Source organism: Sus scrofa, chromosome 8, assembly GCF_054392235.1.
Source record: "Sus scrofa isolate SSC_HxYL_T2T_F1_AM1 chromosome 8, Sscrofa_HxYL_maternal_Yorkshire_Landrace_v2.0, whole genome shotgun sequence".
NCBI classification, from domain to species: domain Eukaryota; kingdom Metazoa; phylum Chordata; class Mammalia; order Artiodactyla; family Suidae; genus Sus; species Sus scrofa.
This window is the reverse complement of record NC_139390.1, coordinates 89,789,423-89,807,954: the sequence shown is the minus strand read 5'-3', so window position 1 is coordinate 89,807,954 and position 18,532 is coordinate 89,789,423. Positions and strand designations below refer to the sequence as shown.

The 18,532-nt window shown below is 37.2% G+C and overlaps 1 protein-coding gene across 1 annotated transcript in view; it reads left to right on the top strand.

The window, feature by feature from the left end:
- ABCE1 (ATP binding cassette subfamily E member 1) overlaps positions 1 to 18,532 on the top strand; it is a 51,128-nt gene that overhangs the window by 4,708 nt on the left and 27,888 nt on the right. The window contains exons 2-3 of the mRNA XM_003129170.7: positions 840 to 973; positions 2,146 to 2,231. Coding sequence (XP_003129218.4) covers positions 871 to 973; positions 2,146 to 2,231 — 189 coding nt within the window. The 5' untranslated portion in view covers positions 840 to 870. The remainder of the gene's footprint in view (positions 1 to 839; positions 974 to 2,145; positions 2,232 to 18,532) is intronic.

Here is an 18,532-nt window from a genome sequence, read left to right as displayed (position 1 = left end):
GTTTGTATAAAATTCATCTTGGCCATATTATAAATTCCCAGGGAAACCAGGTTTTACTTTTTCCAGTTGAACAACATGATTGGTTACACCTTTAGTAATTATTTGCCATTTCCATCAGTAGTGTCATTATAGTCAGATGGATAAGACATAAAGTGGTGATTAGTTTGAGGGAAGAAGTAAACATCTTTATCATATGTATGTTTTCACCTCAGATCTTATTCTGGATTCTGTGTTATTGGTCTGTATTCATACACTAGTATCAGCATTAATTACTGAGGCTGTATGTAATTATTTTCCATATGTAAAAAGTATAGGTTTCCCCACCCTCCTTACTCTTTTCCCATTTTCTAGCTATTACTACTTTTCTTTTTGCATAAGAGCTTTAGATTTGTCTAATTTGTCTAATTTAGGTTTTTTCCCCCTTGAGGTTGGATTGCATGTATAAATTCAGGCATGGTTGAAATCTCTGATGTTGATGTTTTCCATTGTGAAAACTGAGACAACATGTCATTCTAGTTCAGGTCTTTTATGTTTGGTATTTTAAAAGTTACCTCACGTGTGTATACATCATATTAAGTTGATCTAGATCTTTTCTTTATTTGAAAGTGGTATTTTTTCTTTATACAAGTCTTCTGATTAATGGTGTGAGTGTGTGTATATAAAATTGTTTTTTCAACCTTACTAAATTATTTTATTGCCTTTACTGTTTTTTACTAGCCAGGTGATATCTGAATGTAGTGATAATTTATGTCCTACTTCTAACGTTTTTTGCCTGTGACTTATTTCTCTTAACTGATTGCCTTGACCAGGCCATAATGTTGTTAATTTTTCTTTAATAGAGAATCTGGATAGTCTTACTTCCTTAGAATTATGGCGGATAAATTAACAAGAATTGCTATTGTCAACCATGACAAGTGTAAACCTAAGAAATGTCGGCAGGAGTGCAAAAAGAGTTGCCCTGTGGTTCGAATGGGTAAGATATTCTGTGGGTTAAGAATAAGAGAAGATTTTAAAAGAAATACATTGACTTCATAGGTTTCTAGGCTTTAGTATATACTTTTTCCCCCATTAGTTTCTTTAAAATATGAAAATAAGACCAGATTTTGTCCTAAATTTCTTTTATTGCTTTGTCACTAAATGATCGTGTTTTAAGTCCATTTAATACAAAGTCAAACCAGAGTTCAAATACTGAGATTCTTACTGTACTACAAAATTCTATAGTTAAAGTCATGAAAGGACTGCCAAAATATTCATATTAATATTCTCCTTTTTTAAAAAAGCTTCATATGAATCAATATTCATGAGGTTTTGCTATATTTTCAGATCAAATAAATTTACAACCATTTAGAATTGAATTGTTGGTAGTCTTTAAGGGCTATATTAATTTTTTTTTTTTTTTTTTGGCTTTTTATGGCCACTCTCGAGGCATATGGAAGTTCCCAGGCTAGGGGTCAAATCAGAGCTACACCTGCCAGCCACAGCAACGCCGGATCCTTAAACCACTAAATCAGGCCAGGGATCTAGCTCATAATCTCATGGTTCCTGGTCAGATTCGTTTCCGCTGCACCATGACGGGAACGCCAGTAATTTTTACTGTAAATAAACTACTGAGATACAAGCTTACTGAATCTTAAACTTTGGATGTCATCTGTTACAATCTATCATGCTATTCAGAAATTTCATTATTAAATATCCCTAATGCCACATTAATTTTGTATGTGTATTAAATCTCTGATACTTTCCAGGAGCTTCCCTGATGTAGCTAACATAATTCATTCTCTTCTCTGGTGCACATCACCATTTTCAAGGCATGTTTAAATATTGAGATCAGTTGGTTTAAAAATAAAGCTGTTTTAGGATCTGCCATATTTTTACTAGCATGTTTTCTTCTCACAGTAAATTAAGCAAAATAAGCATATTAGAGTCATCTTCATCTTGCCTAACAAGAGCATTTATACAGGTAATTAAGTTCAGAAATATACCCCACAAAGCACGGATTTAAGACATTATATCAAATGTATTTCTTTGTGTGGCCTTTGTCTTTGAAAATTTGATTCTTTATGGAAATTTGGAATCAGAATCAAAATAGAAACTTTCAGAAAATTGGAATATGGGGAGAAATGACTTTATTTTTTCCTTTGCCAGGAAAATTATGCATAGAGGTTACCCCCCAGAGCAAAATAGCGTGGATTTCTGAAACTCTTTGTATTGGTTGTGGTATCTGTATTAAGGTAAGTGATATTTTATTTTTTGGATAAAATTCATAATCTAAAAATGAAATCTAATAATTCTGAATACATTATAACATTATAACTTTTTAAAAGGAAAAATGTAAAACATTGAATAAGGAAATTTAGGAAAATAGTATTCTTATATCAACAATCTAGTGTTGCTTTTTCAAGTAATTAAACCACCCCTTTTTTTGGTAAGATTTTTATTTTTGCTGTTATAGTTGATTTACATTGTCCTGTCAATTTCTGCTGTACAGCAAAGTGACCCAGTCAAACATACACACACACACATTCTTTTTCTCTTATTACCTTCCAACATGTTCTCTCATAAGTGATTAAATATTGTTCCCTGTGTTATACAGCAGATCTCATTGCTTATCCACTCCAAATGCAATAGTTCGCATCTACTAACTCCAAACTCCCAGTCCATCCTACTACTTCCCCCTCCCCCTTGACAACCACACATCTGTTCTTCAAGCCATGAGTTTTGTTTCTTTTCTTCATTTGTGCCGTTTATTAGATTCCAGATAAAAGTGATATCATATGGTATTTGTCTTTCTACTTCTGACCTCACTTAGTGTGAGAGTCTCTAGTTCCATCCATGTTGCTACAGATGGCATTATTTTGTTCTTTTTTATGGCTGAGTAGTATTCCATTGTTGATGTGTACCACTTCTTCTTAATCCATTCATCTGTGGATGGACATTTAGATTGTTTCCATGTCTTGGCTATTGTGAATAGTGCTGCAGTGAACATAAGGGTGCATGTATCTTTTTTTTTTTTTTTTTTTTTCTTTTCTACAGGATGGGAATGGGTGGGCATGTATCTTTTTGAATGAAAGTTTTGTGTGGATATATGCCTAGGAGTGGGATTGCTGAGTCATATGGTAGTTCTCTGTTTAGTTTTCTGAGTTACCTCCATACTGTTTTCTTTAGTGGTTGTACCAATTTACATTCCCACCAACAGTGAAGGAGGATACCTTTTTCTCCACACCCTCTCCAGTATTTATTTGTTGATTTGTTAATGATGGTCATTCTGACTGGTGTGAGGTGGTACCTCATTGTAGTTTTGATTTGCATTTCTCTAACAATTAGTGATGTTGAGCATTTTTTCATGTGCCTATTGGTCATCTGTTTGTCTTCTATGTAAAGATCCATTTAGGTCTTCTGCCCATTTTTCAGTTGGGTTGGTTTTTTTGCTGTTGAGATGTGTAAGTTTGTATATTTTAGAGATTAAGCCCTTGTTGGTTGCATCATTTGAAACTCTTCTCCCATTCCATAGGTTGTCTTTTTTTTTTTTTTTTTTAATGGTTTCCTTTGCTGTGCAAAAGCTTGTAAGTTTGATTAGGTCCCATTGGTTTATTTTTGTTTTTAATTTCTTCCAGGAGTTTGATGATGTCTTGTTTTATGTTTAAGTCTGTAAGCCATTTTGAGCTTATTTTTCTGCATGGTGTAAGGGTGTATTCTAGTTTCATAAACCACCCCCTTTAAAAGTTATACTGGCTGTATGCAACTTTGTAAAGCCATTTCCAACCAGAATTTCTTTTTCACCCTCTTATGAGGACATTTCCCATGTCTTTACCAGACCTTGTCAAAATATAAATACAAAAAAATGAGTCATATCATATATATTTTTCAAGTTTGTTTTAAATAAAAATGGACAGAGCCAAAAAATTAGCTAAACCTAATCCTCAAGTGATGCTTTTGCTATATTACGCATTCTCTCTATTGTTGGATTTATCCCAATAACGTAATTTTTCAAAATACCTCAGTCAGGTTTTGTTGTATTGAATAGTTTCATTAGGGCTTTTGATTTTACATTTTTTTTTGTCTTTTTGCCATTTCTTGGGCCACTCCTGTGGCATATGAAGGTTCCCAGGCTAGGGGTCTAATCAGAGCTGTAGCCACCAGTCTATACCAGCGCCACAGCAACGTGGGATCCGAGCTGCATCTGTGACCTACACCATAGCTCACGACAACGCCGGATCCTTAACCCACTGAGCAAGGCCAGGGATCGAACCCACAACCTCATGGTTCCTAGTCAGATTTGTTAACCACTGAGCCATGACGGGAACTCCTCATTAGGGCTTTTGACTCAAGAATGATGTATATCTAACTTGAGTTCATAAAAGGTATTTAAAGCCAGTATATAAAGTTCTTAAATTATTTTTATTTACAGATGACATGTTTTAGAAAGCTTTACCAGAATATGGATACCACCTGTTAATTTTTTCTAATACCACTCATGTGTATTTTGCATTGGTTTCTGAATCCTCAGTTACGTATTGAGAAGTACCAAGCTTGATGCCTGAAAGTGTTTTTTTCAGTGTTTTGAAAATAAAAGCAGGAGACAGTTTTTCCAGCAAATATTTACCAGATTTTAATTATGCACCTGCCAGTGTTTTGGGTGCTGGAAATCTTATTTTGAACAATATATTATCCTCTACTTTATTTTCTTTTTTCACTGCATTAGAAAAATGAGATTCCAGGGAGTTCCCGTCATCGTGCAGTGGTTAACGAATCCAACTAGGAACCGTGAGGTTGCAGGTTCGGTCCCTGCCTTGCTCAGTGGGTAAAGGATCCGGCGCTGCTGTGAGCTGTGGTGTAGGTCGTAGACGCAGCTCGGATCTGGCATTGCTGTGGCTCTGGCATAGGCCAGTGCCTACAGCTCCGATTCAACCCCTAGCCTGGGAACCTCCATATGCCGCGGGAGTGGCCCTAGAAAAGGCAAAAAGACAAAAAGAAAAATGAGATTCCAAAATTTGAGGTATGCACTTCAGGGGCTGAAAAGATACTAATGTGATGAATCTATTTGAAGGTAGGGATGGTATATACCATCTGAACACTAAGATACTTATAGTGGACCACATGTATGAACAAAGAAAATTTTTTTTCTTTGTTTACGTAGAGAAGTTTAAATTGCTCACAACCTGTAAGCATTTTATGTACATTGGTAGAATAATAAAGAATTCTGTAAATGAAGGTAACTTTTGGCAGAAAATCACCCTGTATAAAGAATTAATGGTTTTTGTTAGAGGATGATAATTATTTAAGAAAACGTCTTTTGTTTTTGTTATGTTCTTATAACGGAAAAATGAAATTCTTTATATGCAGAGACTTTTCTTATTGGAGTATATAGTTAATTTATGTGTCGATTTCTGCTGCAGAGCAAAGTAATTTAGTTACACACACACATTCCTTAATATTCTTTTCCATTATAGTTTATCATAGGATACTGAATATAGTTCCTCTGTGCTATACAGGGGGACCTTGTTTATCCATTCTATATGTAATAACTTACTTATACTAACCCCCAGCTCATCCCTCTCCAACATCCTTTCTCTTGGCTACCACAAATTTGTTTTCCATGTCTATGAGTCTGCTTCTGTTTTATACATAGGTTAATTTGTGCCGTGTTTTAGATTCCACATAAAAGTGATATGATATGGTTTTCTTTCTCTAACTTATTTCACTTAGCTCTAGTTACATCCAGGTTGCTGCAGATGGCATTGTCTTGTTCTTTTTTATGGCTGAGTAGTATTCTAATGTATATATGTACTATATTTTCTTCATCCTTTCATCTGTTGATGGACATTTAGGTTGTTTTCATGTCTTAGCTATTGTGAATAGTGCTGCTTTGAACATAGGAATGGGTGTGTATGTCTTTTTTTTTTTTTTTGTCTTTTTAGGGCCATACCCACAGCATATGGAGGTTCCCATTCTAGAGGTCTAATCGGAGCTATAGCTGCCAACCTATGCCACAGACACAGCAACGTGAGATCAGAGCCTCGTCTGTGACCTACGCCACAGCTCACAGCAACGCCAGATCCCTAACCCACGGAGCAAGGCCAGGAATCGAACCCACAACCTCATGGTTCTTAGTGAGATTCGTTTCCCGTGTGCCACGACGGGAACTCCCTCCCCCCCACCCCCCACCCTTTTTTTTTTTGTCTTTTTGCATATGTCTTTTTTTTTTTTTATTACTCAAATTAATTTATCACATCTGTAGTTGTATAATGATCATAACAATCTGATTTCACAGGATTTCCATCCCACAACCCAGGCACATCCCCCCACCCCCCAAACTGTCTCCTCTGGAGACCATAAGTTTTTCAATGTCTGTGCGTCAGCATCTGTTCTGCAAAGAAGTTCCGTCTGTCCTTTTTTCAGATTCCACATGTCAGTGAAAGCATTTGATGTTAGTGTCTCATTGTATGGCTGACTTCACTTAGCATGATAATTTCTAGGTCCATCCATGTTGCTAAAAATGCTGCTATTTCGTTCTTTTTAATGGCTGAGTAATATTCCATTGTGTCTATGTACCACATCTTCTGGATCCATCCTCTGTCGATGGACATTTAGGTTGTTTCCATGTCTTGGCTATTGTAAATAGTGCTGCAATGAACATTGGAGTCTTTTTGAATGATAGTTTTGTCTGGATATATGCCCAGGAGTGGGATTGCTAGGTCATATGGTAATTCTATTTTTAATTTTCTGAGGAACCTCCATGCTGTTTTCCATAGTAGTTGTACTAATTTTACATTCCCACTGACAGTGTTAGTAGGTTCCCTTTTCTCCTCACCCTCTCCAGCATTTTTTATTTGTAGACTTGATGATCATTCTGTCCAGTGTGAAGTGATATGTCATTGTAGTTTTGATTTTCATTTCACTAATAATTAGTGATGTGGGACATCTTTTCATGTGCCAGTTGGCCATCTGTATTTCTTCTTTGAGGAAATGTCTATTTAGGTTTTCTGTCCATCTTTTGTGGGATTTCTTTTTTTTTTTTTTTTTTTTTTTTTTTTTGGTGTTGAGTTGTATGAGTTGTCAGTGTATTTTGGAAATTAAGCACTTGTTGATCTAATTGTTTGCAAATATTTTCTCCTGTTCTGTAGGTTGTCTTTTGTTTTGTCGAGGGTTTCCTTTGCTGTGCAGAAATTCACAAGTTTGATTAGGTCCCATTTATTTTCATTTCTATCACCTTGGGAGGCTGACCTACAAAAACATTGGTACAGTTATGTCAGCAAATATTTTGCCTTTCATCTCTTCTAGGGGTATTATGGTGTCATGTTTAAGTCATTAAGCCATTTTAAGTTTATTTTTGTGTATGATGTGAGGGTGTATTCTAACTTTCTGATTTACATGCTACTATTCAACTTTCCCAACACCACTTACTGAAGACAGTTTTTTCCCATCATATATTCTTGTCCACTTTATCATAGATTAATTGACCCTAAATGTGTGGGTTTACTTCTGGGCATTCTGTTTTATTCCATTGATCCATATGTCTGTTCTTGTGCCAGTACTGTACCATTTTCATTACTGTAGCTTTTTAGTTTTAAGATTGCTTTGGCAATTCTGGGATTTTATGGTGCCATATCAATAGTATTATTTGTTTTAATTCTGTGGAAAATGTCATGGACAATTTGATTGTGATCACATTAAATCTGTAGATTGCTTTGGGTAGTATGGCCATTTTAACAATATAAATCTTCCAATCCAAGAGCATGAGCTATCGTCCCATTTCTTTGAATAGTCTTCATTTTCCTTTATTAATGTTTTATAGTTCTCAGCATATAAGTCTGACCTCTTTGGACAGTTTTATTCCAAAGTATTTTGGGAGGTGCAATTTTAAAAGGTATTGTTTTTTTTTACATTCCCTTTTTTGATAATTTTTATTGCTTCCTGCTACCTTGCTGAGTTAGTTTATCAGTTCTAGTAGTTTTTGTGTGGAGTCTTTAGGGTTATGTATAGTATTCTATATATAATGACAACTTTCCCTTGTCCAATTTAGATACCTCTTATTCTTTGTCTTATCTGATTGCTGTGGCTAGAACTTGCAGTACTGTTGAATAAAAGTGAGAGTGGGCATCCTTGTCTTGTTCCAGATTTTAGCAGGAAGGCTTTCAGCTTTTCACCATTGAGTATGATGTTGGCTGTGTATTTGTCATAAAGAGTTATTGAGATATGTTCTCTCTGTGACCACTTTGGTAAAAGCTGTTACCATGAATGGATGTGGGTTTTTGTCAAATGCTTTTCTTACATCTACTGAGATGATCATGTGTTTTTTGTCCCTTTTTTTGGTTTGTTTATACAGTGTGTCACATTGGCTGCTTTGTGTATATTGAACTACCCTTGTGGACATGGGATGAATCCCACTTGATCTTGGTATATAATCCTCTGTGTTGTTGGATTTGATTTGCTAAGGTTCTGTTGAGAATGTTTGCGTCTATAGACATCGAAGATATTTGCCAGTAATTTTCTTTTTTGTGGTGTCTTTGTCTGGTTACAGTGATGGTAACTTCATAGAATGTCTTCGAGAGTGTTAGCTCTTCTCAGACTGTTTGAGAAGAGCTTGAGTTTGAGAAGGATCTGTGTAAGCTCTGTATTTGGTAGAATTTACTAAACATCTGGTGCTGGAGTTTTTTGGTAGGGAGTTTTTAAATTACAGATTCTTTTGCACTTCTAGTGAATGTTTGATTTATTTCTTCTTGATTCACTTTCAGTAGGCTGTATGCTTCTAGAAGCTTGTCCATTTTTCTTTTTTTTTAACTCAGTGAATTTTATTACATTTATAGTTGTATGATCATCACAATCTAATTCTGTAGCATTTCCATCCCAAACCCAGGGCCCATCCCTCACCCCTACCCTGTCTCCTTTGGAAAACATAAGTTTTTCAAAGTCTGAGTCAGTGTCTATTCTGCAAAGAAGTTCATTGTATCTTTTTTTTCTATTCCAAATGTCGGTGATAGCATATGACGTTGGTATCTCACTGATTAACTTAACATGATAATTTCTAAGTCCATCCATGTTGCTGCAAATGCTGTTATTTCTTTACATTTAATGGCTGAGTAATATTCTGTTGTACATATGTACCACATCTTCTTTATCCACTCCTCTGTCCGTGGGCACCTAGGTTCTTTCCGTGTCTTATCTATTGTATGTAGTGCTGCAGTGAACATCGTTTTCTCTGGATAGATGCCCAGGAGTGGGATTGCTGGATCAAATGGTAATTCTGTTTTTAGTTTTCTGAGGAATCTCCATACTATTTTGAACAGTGGTTGCACCAGTTTACATTCCCAACAACAGTGTAATAGGGTTCCCTTTTCTCCACACACACTTCAGGATGTATTGCTTGTAGACTTTCTGATGATGGCCATTCTGGCCTGTGTAAGGTGATACCTCATGGTAGTATTGATTTGCATTTCTCTAATAATTAGTGATGTCGAACATCTTTTCATGTGTTTGTTCGCCATCTTTGGAGAATTGTCTGTTTAGATCTGGCCATTTTTTGATGGGGTTGTTTGGGTGTTTCCCCCCCCCCCCCCCCCCGTATGGAGCTGCAGGGGATGTTTATAAATTTTGGAGATTAATCCCTTGTCAGTCGTTTCATTTGCAAATATTTTCTCCCATTCTGTGGGCTGTCTTTTCATTTTGTTTAGGGTTTCCTTTACTGTGTGGAAACTTTTAAGTTCAATTAGGTCCCATTTGTTTATTTTTGTTTTTATTGTCATTAGGTGGTGGATCTGAGAAGATAATGCTGTGGTTTATGGCTGAGCGTATTTGGCCTATGTTTTCCTCTAAGAGTTTTATAGTATCCAGTCTTATATTTAGGTCTTTAATCCATTTTGAGTTTATTTTTGTGAATGGTGTTAGGAAGTATTCTAATTTCATTCTTTTGCATGTAGCTCTCCAGTTTTCCCAGCACCAGTTATTGAAGGGACTGTCTTTTCTCCATTGTGTATCCTTGCCTCCTTTGTCATAGATTAGTTGACTGTGGGTGTGTAGGTTTAAGTCTGGGCTGTCTATTCTGTTCCACTGATCTATATTTCTGTTTTTGAGCCAGTACCATACAGTTTTGATGACTGTAGCTTTGTAGTATAGTCTGAAGTCAGAGAGTCTGATTCCTCCAGCTCCTTTTTTTTTCTCAGAATGTCTTTGGCTATTCTGGGTCTTTTGTGCTTCTAAACAAACTTTTAAGATATTTTGTTCTAGTTGTATGAAAAATGTCCTTGGTATTTTGATATAGATTGCATTGGATGTGTGGATTGCCTTGGGTAGTATAGTCATTTTGATAATATTGAGCCTTTTTTTTTTTTTTTTTTCTTTTTGTCTTTTTGCTATTTCTTTGGGCCGCTCCCGTGGCATATGGAGGTCCCCAGGCTAGGGGTTGAATCGGAGCTGTAGCCACTGGCCTACACCAGAGCCACAGCAACGCGGGATCCAAGCCGTGTCTGCAACCTACACCACAGCTCACGGCAACGCCGGATCATTAACCCACTGAGCAAGGGCAGGGACCGAACCCGCAACCTCATGGTTCCTAGTCAGATTCGTTAACCACTGCGCCACGACGGGAACTCCAATATTGAGCCTTCTAATCCAAGAGCATAGTATGTCTTTCCATTTGTTTATGTCATCTTTGATTTCTTTCATAGCATCTTATACTTTTCAGAGTGCAGGTCTTTTGTCTCTTTAAGCAGGTTTATTCCTAAATATTTTATTCTTTTGATGTGATGGCAAATGGGATTGTTTTCCTAATTTGTCTTTCTGATCTTTCGTTGTTAGTATATAGAAATGCCGTCAATTTCTTTGTAATGATTTTGTGTCCTACAACTTTGCCAAATTCATGGATGAGCTCTTAACAGTTTTCTGGTAAAGTCTTTAGGATTCTCTAGGTGTAGTATCATGTCATCTGCAAACAGTGATAGTTTTACTTCCTCCTTTCCAATTTGGATTCCTTTTATTTCTTTTACTTCTCTGATTGCTATGGCTAGGACTTCCAAAACTATGTTGAATAGTAGTTTTCAACTACTTGTCTTGTTCCTGATCTCAGTGGGAATTCTTTCAGCTTTTTTTACCATTGAGAATGATGTTAGCTTTGGGTTTCTCATATATGGCCTTTATTATGTTGAGGTAGGTTCCCTCTCTGCCCACTTTCTGAAGGGTTTTTATCAGAAGTGGGTGTTGGGTTTTGTCACAGGCTTTTCCTGCATCTATTGAGAGAATCATGGTTTTTTGGTTTTGTTTTTTGTCTTTTTGTCTTTTTAGGGCCACACCCACGGCATGTGGAGGTTCCTAGGCTAGGTGTCTAATCAGAGTGGCAACCACTGGACTACGCCACAGCCACAGCAGTGCAGGATCCGAGCCATGTCAGCAACCTACACTGCAGGTCATGGAAATGCTGCATCCTTAACCCACTGAGCGAGGCCAAGGATTGAACCCAAAACCTCATGGTTCCTAGTCAGATTTGTTTCCACTGCGCCACAATGGGAACACCAATCATATGGTTTTTATTCTTCAGTTTGTTAATGTGGTGTATCACACTGATTGATTTACAAATATTGAAGAATCCTTACATCTCTGGGATAAATCCCACTTGATCGTGATGTACAGTCTTTTTAATGTATTGTTGCATTCAGTTTGCTAGTATTTTGTTGAGGATTTATGCATCTGTGTTCATCGGTGAAATTGACCTGTAAATTTTTTTCTTGTGGTATCTTCATCTGATTTTGGTATCGGGGCATGGTGGCCCCATAGAATGAGTTTGGCAGTGTTCCTTTTTCTGCAGTTTTTTTTGGAATAGTTTCAGAGGGAAGGTGTTAGCTCTTCTCTAAATGTTTGATAGAATTCGCCTGTGAAGCCATCTGGTCCTGGACTTTTTTGTTTGTTGGAAGTTTTTTAATCACAGTTTCAATTTCAGTACTTGTGATTGGTCTGTTCATTTTTTCTATTTCATCTTGGTTTAGTCTTGGAAGATTGTACTATTCTAAGAACGTGTCCATTTCTTCTAGGTTTTCCGTTTTATTGGCATGTAGTAGTCTCTTACGATCCTTTGGAATTCTCCTTTTTTATTTCTAATTTTATTGATTTGAGTCCTCTCTTTTTTTCTTGTTAAGTCTGGCTAAGGATTTATCAATTTTGTTGATCTTTTCAAAGAACCAGCTTTTCGTTTCATCGATCTTTTCTATGGTTTTCTTCATTTCTATTTCATTTATTTCTGCTCTGATTTTTTATAATTTCTTTCCTTCTGCTGACTTTAGATCTTGTCTCTTCTTCTCTCTAGTTGCTTTAGATGTAGAGTTAAGTCATTTATTTGAGCTTTTTTTTTTTTTTTTTGGTTTCCTGAGGTAGGCTTGTATTGCTATAAACTTCCCTCTTAGAACAGCTTTTGCTGCATCCCATAGGTTTTGGAGTGTCATATCTTTATTGTCATTTGCCTCTAGGTATTTTTTAGTTTCCTCTTTGATTTCTTCAGTGATCCATTGGTTGTTTAGTAGCATGTTGTTTAGTCTCCACGTGTTTGTGTTTTTTGCGGTTTTTTTCTTGTTATTGATTTCCAGTCGTATAGCCTTATGGTCAGAGAAGATAAATGATTTCAGTTTTCTTAAAGTTACCAAGGCTTGATTTGTGGCCCAGAATGTGGTCAGTCCTAGAGAATGGTCTGTGTGCACTTGAGAAGAATGTGTATTCTGCTGCTTTTGGATGAAATGCATATCTATTAAGTACATCTGTTCTAATGCTTCATTTAGGGCCTGTGTTTCCTTATTGATTTTCTGTCTGGATGATCTGTCCATTGCTGTGAGTGGGGTGTTAAAGTCCCCCACTATTATTGTGTTATTGTCGATTTCTCCTTTTAAGGTTGTTAGCAGTTGCCTTATATATTGTGGTGAGCCTATGTTGGGTGCGTAGATATTTAAAATTGTTATAACATCTTCTTGGATTGATCTTTTGATCATTATGTAGTGACCTTCCTTGTCCCTTAAAATATTCATTTTAAAGTCTGTTTTGTCTGATAGGGGTATTGCTACTCCAGCTTTCGATTCCCGTGTGCATGGAATATTTTCTTCTGTCCTTTCACTTTGTATGTGTCCCTAGAAGTGAAGTGGGTCTCTTGAAAACAGGATATATATGGGTCTTGTTTTTGTATCCATTCAGCCAGTCTATGTTTTTTGGTTGGGGCATTTAGTCCATTTACATTGAAGGTAATTATTGATATGTATGTTCTCATTGCCATTTTATTAACTGTTTTGGGTTTGTTTTTGTTGCTTTTTCTTCTTCCCTTTGTTTTCTTCTCTTGTTTGATGACTACCTTTAGTGTTGTATTTAAGTTGATTCTTCTTATTTGTGTGTGTATCATTTGTAGATTTTTGGTTTGCAGTTACCCTGAAGTTTTGCTAAAGGAGTCTATATACATACAAGATTGTTTGAAGTTGTTGGTCTCTTATTGCAAGTTCATCTTCAGTGTCCTGCATTTGTACCTTCCTCTTCTCACAGTTTGTGATTTTGGTGGCATGTTTGTGTATGGACGATTTCCTACCTTTGCTATATTTCTGCCTTTACTTGTGAGCCTTGTCATTTGTAATATTTTCGTTTCTGGTTGTGGCCTTTTCTTTTGTGCCTGGAGAAGTTCCTTTAGTATTTGTCGTAAAGCTGGTTAAATGGTGCTGAATTCTCTTAGCTTTTGCTTGTCTTTAAAGCTTTTGCTTTCTCCTTTAAATCTGAATGAGAGCCTTGGTAGATAGAGTAATCTTGGTTGAGGTTTTTTCTTTTCATCATTTTGAGTATATCATGCAGCGTTTCTGTTGAAAAATCTGCTGATAACCTTATCAGGGTTCCCTTGATGTTATTTGGTTCTTTTCCGTAGCCACTTTACATATTTTCTCTTTGTCTTTAATTTTGGTCAGTTTGATTGATGTATCTCAGGGTGGTCTTCCTTGGATTTATTTTATATGGTACTTGTGCTTCCTGGATTTGAGCAAGTGATTCCTTTCCCATGTTAGGGAAGTTTTTGGCTATTATCTCTTCAAATATTTTTTCTGGCCCTTTCTCTCTCTTCTCTTTCTGGCACCCTTATAATAGGGATGTTGGTGTGTTTAACATTGTGCCAGAGTTCTCTTAGTCTTCATTCTTTTCAATTCTCTCATTTCTGTTCCACATCAGTGATTTCTGATAGTCTGTCCTCCACTTCGCTTATTTGTTCTGCCTCCTGTATTCTGCTGTTGGTTGCTTTTAATAAATTTTCTATTTCAGTTATTGTAATATTTTTTGACTTTTTTGTGTGGCTTTTTAGGGCCACACCCATGGCATATGGAGGTTCCCAGGCTAGCAGTCTAATCAGAGCTACAGCTGACAGCCTACACCACAGCCACAGCAACTCGGGATCTGAGCCACATCTGCAACCTACAGCACAGCTCAGATCAACACGGGATCCTTAACCCACTGAACGAGGCCAGGGATCAAACCTGCAACCTTGTGGTTCCTAGTTGGATTTGTTTCCATGGTGCCTTGACAGGAACTCCCAGTTACTGTATTTTACATCTCTGCTTGCTTAATCCTTAACTTTTGTATTTCTTTGCTCACTGTTTCTTGTAATTTATCAATCTTTGGCTCCAGTTTATTTCCAATGTCTTGAATCATCTTCACTATCATCAGTCTAAAGTCTTTTTCGTGGAGGCCAGTAATCTCCAGATCACTTAGCTGTTTTTTTTCTGGGGATTTTTCTTGCTCCCTTATCTGAGTCATAATTCTCTGCCTTTTCATTTTGTATAGATTTTTGGTGTGGTCTCCTTTTTGCAGACAATGGAATTGTAGCTTCTGTTGCTTCTGGTGTACTCCCCCCTTGTGGCTGAAGTTGGTGTGGGGATTTGCTGTAGGCTTCCTGATTGGTGAGACTGGTGCCTACCCATTGGTAGGTGGAGCAGATTCCTTTTTTTTTTTTTTTTTTTTTTTTTTTTTTTTTTTTTTTTTTTTTTTTTGAGGCCTACACCCACTGCATGTAGAGGTTTCCAGGCTAGAGGTTGAATCGGAACTACAGCTACCAGCCCACCCCACAGCTCATCGGAACGCCAGATCCTTAACCCACTGAGTGAGGCCAAGGATTGAACCTGCAAACATAGGGTTAATAGTAGATTCATTTGCACTGCATCACAATGGGAACTCCAGGTGGAACTGATTCTTATCCCTCTGGTGGGCGGGGCTTTGTCTGGGTGAGATTTGAGGCAGCTGTGTGCCTGAGGAGTCTTTAGGCAGCCTGTTTGCTGCTGGGTCATCCCACCTGGATTATTATTTGCACTGGGGCTTCTCAAAGCTGATAGGTGGGGCCAGATTTTCCCAAAATGGCCACCTCTAGGGGAACACATGCTGATGATTATTCCAAAGACCTTTGTCTCCAGTGTCTTTCCTCCATAACAAGTCACTGTCACTGTTTTCCCAAGAGATCCTCCAAGAACTGCAGTTAGGTCCAACCCAAATTCCTATGGAGTTTCTGCTTTGCCCTGGGACCCAGTGCACATGAAAGCCTTTGTGCTTCTTTCAAGAATGGGGTCTCCGTTTCCCCCAGTCCCATGGAGTTCCTGCACATGAGCCCTACTGGTCTTCATTGCCAAATGCCACAGGAACTTCTTCCAATGCAAGATCCCCAGGTGTGGGGACCTGACATGGGGCTCAGAGCTACCACTCCTGTAGGCAGTCTCTATGATACAGTTACGTTCCAGTCTTTGGGATGCCCACACAGTGGGTATGGTGTTGCTTATGTCACATAATCGCCCCTCATACCATCTTGATGTGGCCTCCTCTTTGTTTTTTGGAGTAGGATGTCTTTTTTGATAGTTTGCAATCTATTTGGTTGAAGGTTGTTCAGCAGTTGGTTATAATTTTGTTGCTTTTTATAAGAGAAGTTGAGCTCCAGTCCTTCTATTCCACCATCTTAATCCTGTCTCCCATTTTTTTTCTGTATTGTTGAATTTGTTGAGACAGAACTATTCATAGTATTCCCTTACAGTTGTTGTATTTCTCTGGTAATGGTTGTTTTCTCTTCTTTTTATATTTTAAAATTAATTTTTGTTTTATATTGGAGTATAGTTGATTTAAGTGTTTTGTTTGAGGTATACAGCAAAGTGACTCCATTATACATATACACATATCTATTCTTTTTCAGATTCTTTTCCCAAATAGGTTATTGCAAAGTACTGAGTAGAGTTTCTGTGCTATAGAGTGGGTCCTTGCTAATTAACTATTTTGTATATAGTAGTGTGTATATGTTAATCCCTTCCCCCAACTTTCCCCTTTGGTAACCATAAGTACCAAACTGGTACCCAGTACCAGTACCAAGACTTTCTGTTTTCAGGAGTTCCTGTCGTGGCGCAGTGGTTAACGAATCCGACTGGGAACCATGAGGTTGCGGGTTCAGTCCCTGCCCTTGCTCAGTGGGTTAAGGATCCGGCGTTGCCGTGAGCTGTGGTGTAGGTCACAGATGCAGCTCGGATCCTGCGTTGCTGTGGCTCTTGTGTAGGCCGGTGGCTACAGCTCTGATTCGACCCCTAGCCTGGGAACCTCCATATGCCGCGTGAGCGGCCCAAGAAATAGCAAAAAGACAAAAAGACAAAAAAAAAAAAAAAAGACTTTCTGTTTTCAAAGTCAGTAGGTCTGTTTCTGTTTTGTAAATTAGTTCGTATGTGTCATTTCATGAAATTCCGTATATGTGATAACATATTGTCTTTCACTGTTTGACAAATTTCACTTAGTGTGATAATCTCTAGGTCCATCTATGTTGCTACAGATGGCATTATTTCATTCTTTATTATTGCTGAGTAATATTCCACTTTATATGTATACCACATCTTTATCCATTCATCTGTCAATGGTCATTTAGGTTGTTTCCATGTCTTGGCTCTAAATGGTGCTGCAGTGGACATTAGGGTGCATATATCTTTTGTAATTATGGTTTTTTTCTGGATATGTGCCCAGGAGTGGGATTGCAGGATCATATGGTAGTTCTATTTTTAGTTTTTTAACCAGCCTTCATAATATTTCTCATAAATGTTGCACTAACTTCTATTTCCATGAGAAGTATATGAGACTTCATTCCCTTTTCTCCACACTCTCTCCAGCATTTATTGTTTCGTAGACTTTTTGTGGGGTTTTTTGGTCCTTTTTTTATGGCTCCACCTATAGCATGTGGAAGTTCCCTGGCTAGGTGTTGAATAGGAGCTGCAGCTGCTGGCCACAGCAACAGCAACACCAGATCCAAGCCACGTCTTCAACCTACACCACAGCTCACGGCAATGCCACATCCTTAACCCACTGAGCAAGGCCAGGGATCAGACCTTTGTCCTCCTGGATACTAGTCAGATTCGTTTCATCTGAGCCATGATGGGAATTCCCTGTTTGTAGACTTTTTGATGATGGTCGTTTTCACCAGTGCAAGGTGATAACTCATTAGTTTTGATTTGCAATTTTCTGGTAAGTGGCAGTGTTGAGCAGCTTTTCATGTGCTTTTTAGCCATTTGTATGTCTTCTTTGAAGATGAATTCCTTGTCAGTTGCATCATATGCAAATATTTTCTCCCATTATGTGGCTTTTCTTTTTTTATTACGGTTTCCTTTGCTATGCAAAAGCTTTTAAGTGTCCCATTTGTTTATTTTTGCTTTTATTTTCATTAATCTAGGAGATGGATCCAAAAAAATATTGCTGCAATTTAGGTCAGAGTCTCCTGTGTATTTTTTCTTCTAGGTGTTTTATAGTATTTAGGCCCTTAATCCATTTTGAGTTTATTTTTGTGTATGATGTTAGAGAATGTTCTGATTTCATTCTTATGCATGTAGCTATCCAGTTTTCCCACCACCACCTATCAAAGAGACTGTCTTTTCTCTGTTTTGTATTCTTGTCTCCTTTGTCATAGATTCATGAACCATAAGTGTGTGGCTTTATTTCTGGGCTTTCTATCCTGTTCCATTGATATATATATATATATATATATATACTTCTGTTTTTGTGCCGGTACCATACTGTTTTGATGACTGTAGCTTTGTAGTATAGCCTGAAGTCAGGGAGCCTGACTCCTCCATCTCTGGTTTTTTTCCTCGTAATTGCTTTGGCTTTTCAGTCTTTTAGGTTTCCATACAAGTTTAAAATATTTTGTTTCAGTTCTGTGAAAAATACCATTGTAATTTTATCAAGATTGCATTGAATCTGTAGATTGCCTTGGGTGATAGTCATTTTTACAATCTTGATTTTTCCAATCCATATCTTTCTCTCTGTTTGTGTCGTGTTTGATTTCTTTCATCATCTGCCTACAGTTTTCAGAGTACAGGTCTTTTTGCCTCCTTAGGAATGTTTATCCTTAGGTATTTTATTGCTTTTAATGTGATGAAATTACTTTGATCTTTTGTTATTAGTGTATAGGAATTCAAGAGATTTCTGTGTATTAATTTTTTATTCTGCAGCTTAATTGGATTTATTGATGAGCTCAGTAATTTTCTGGTAGTATCTTTAGGATTTTCCATATACTGTCGTGATATATACA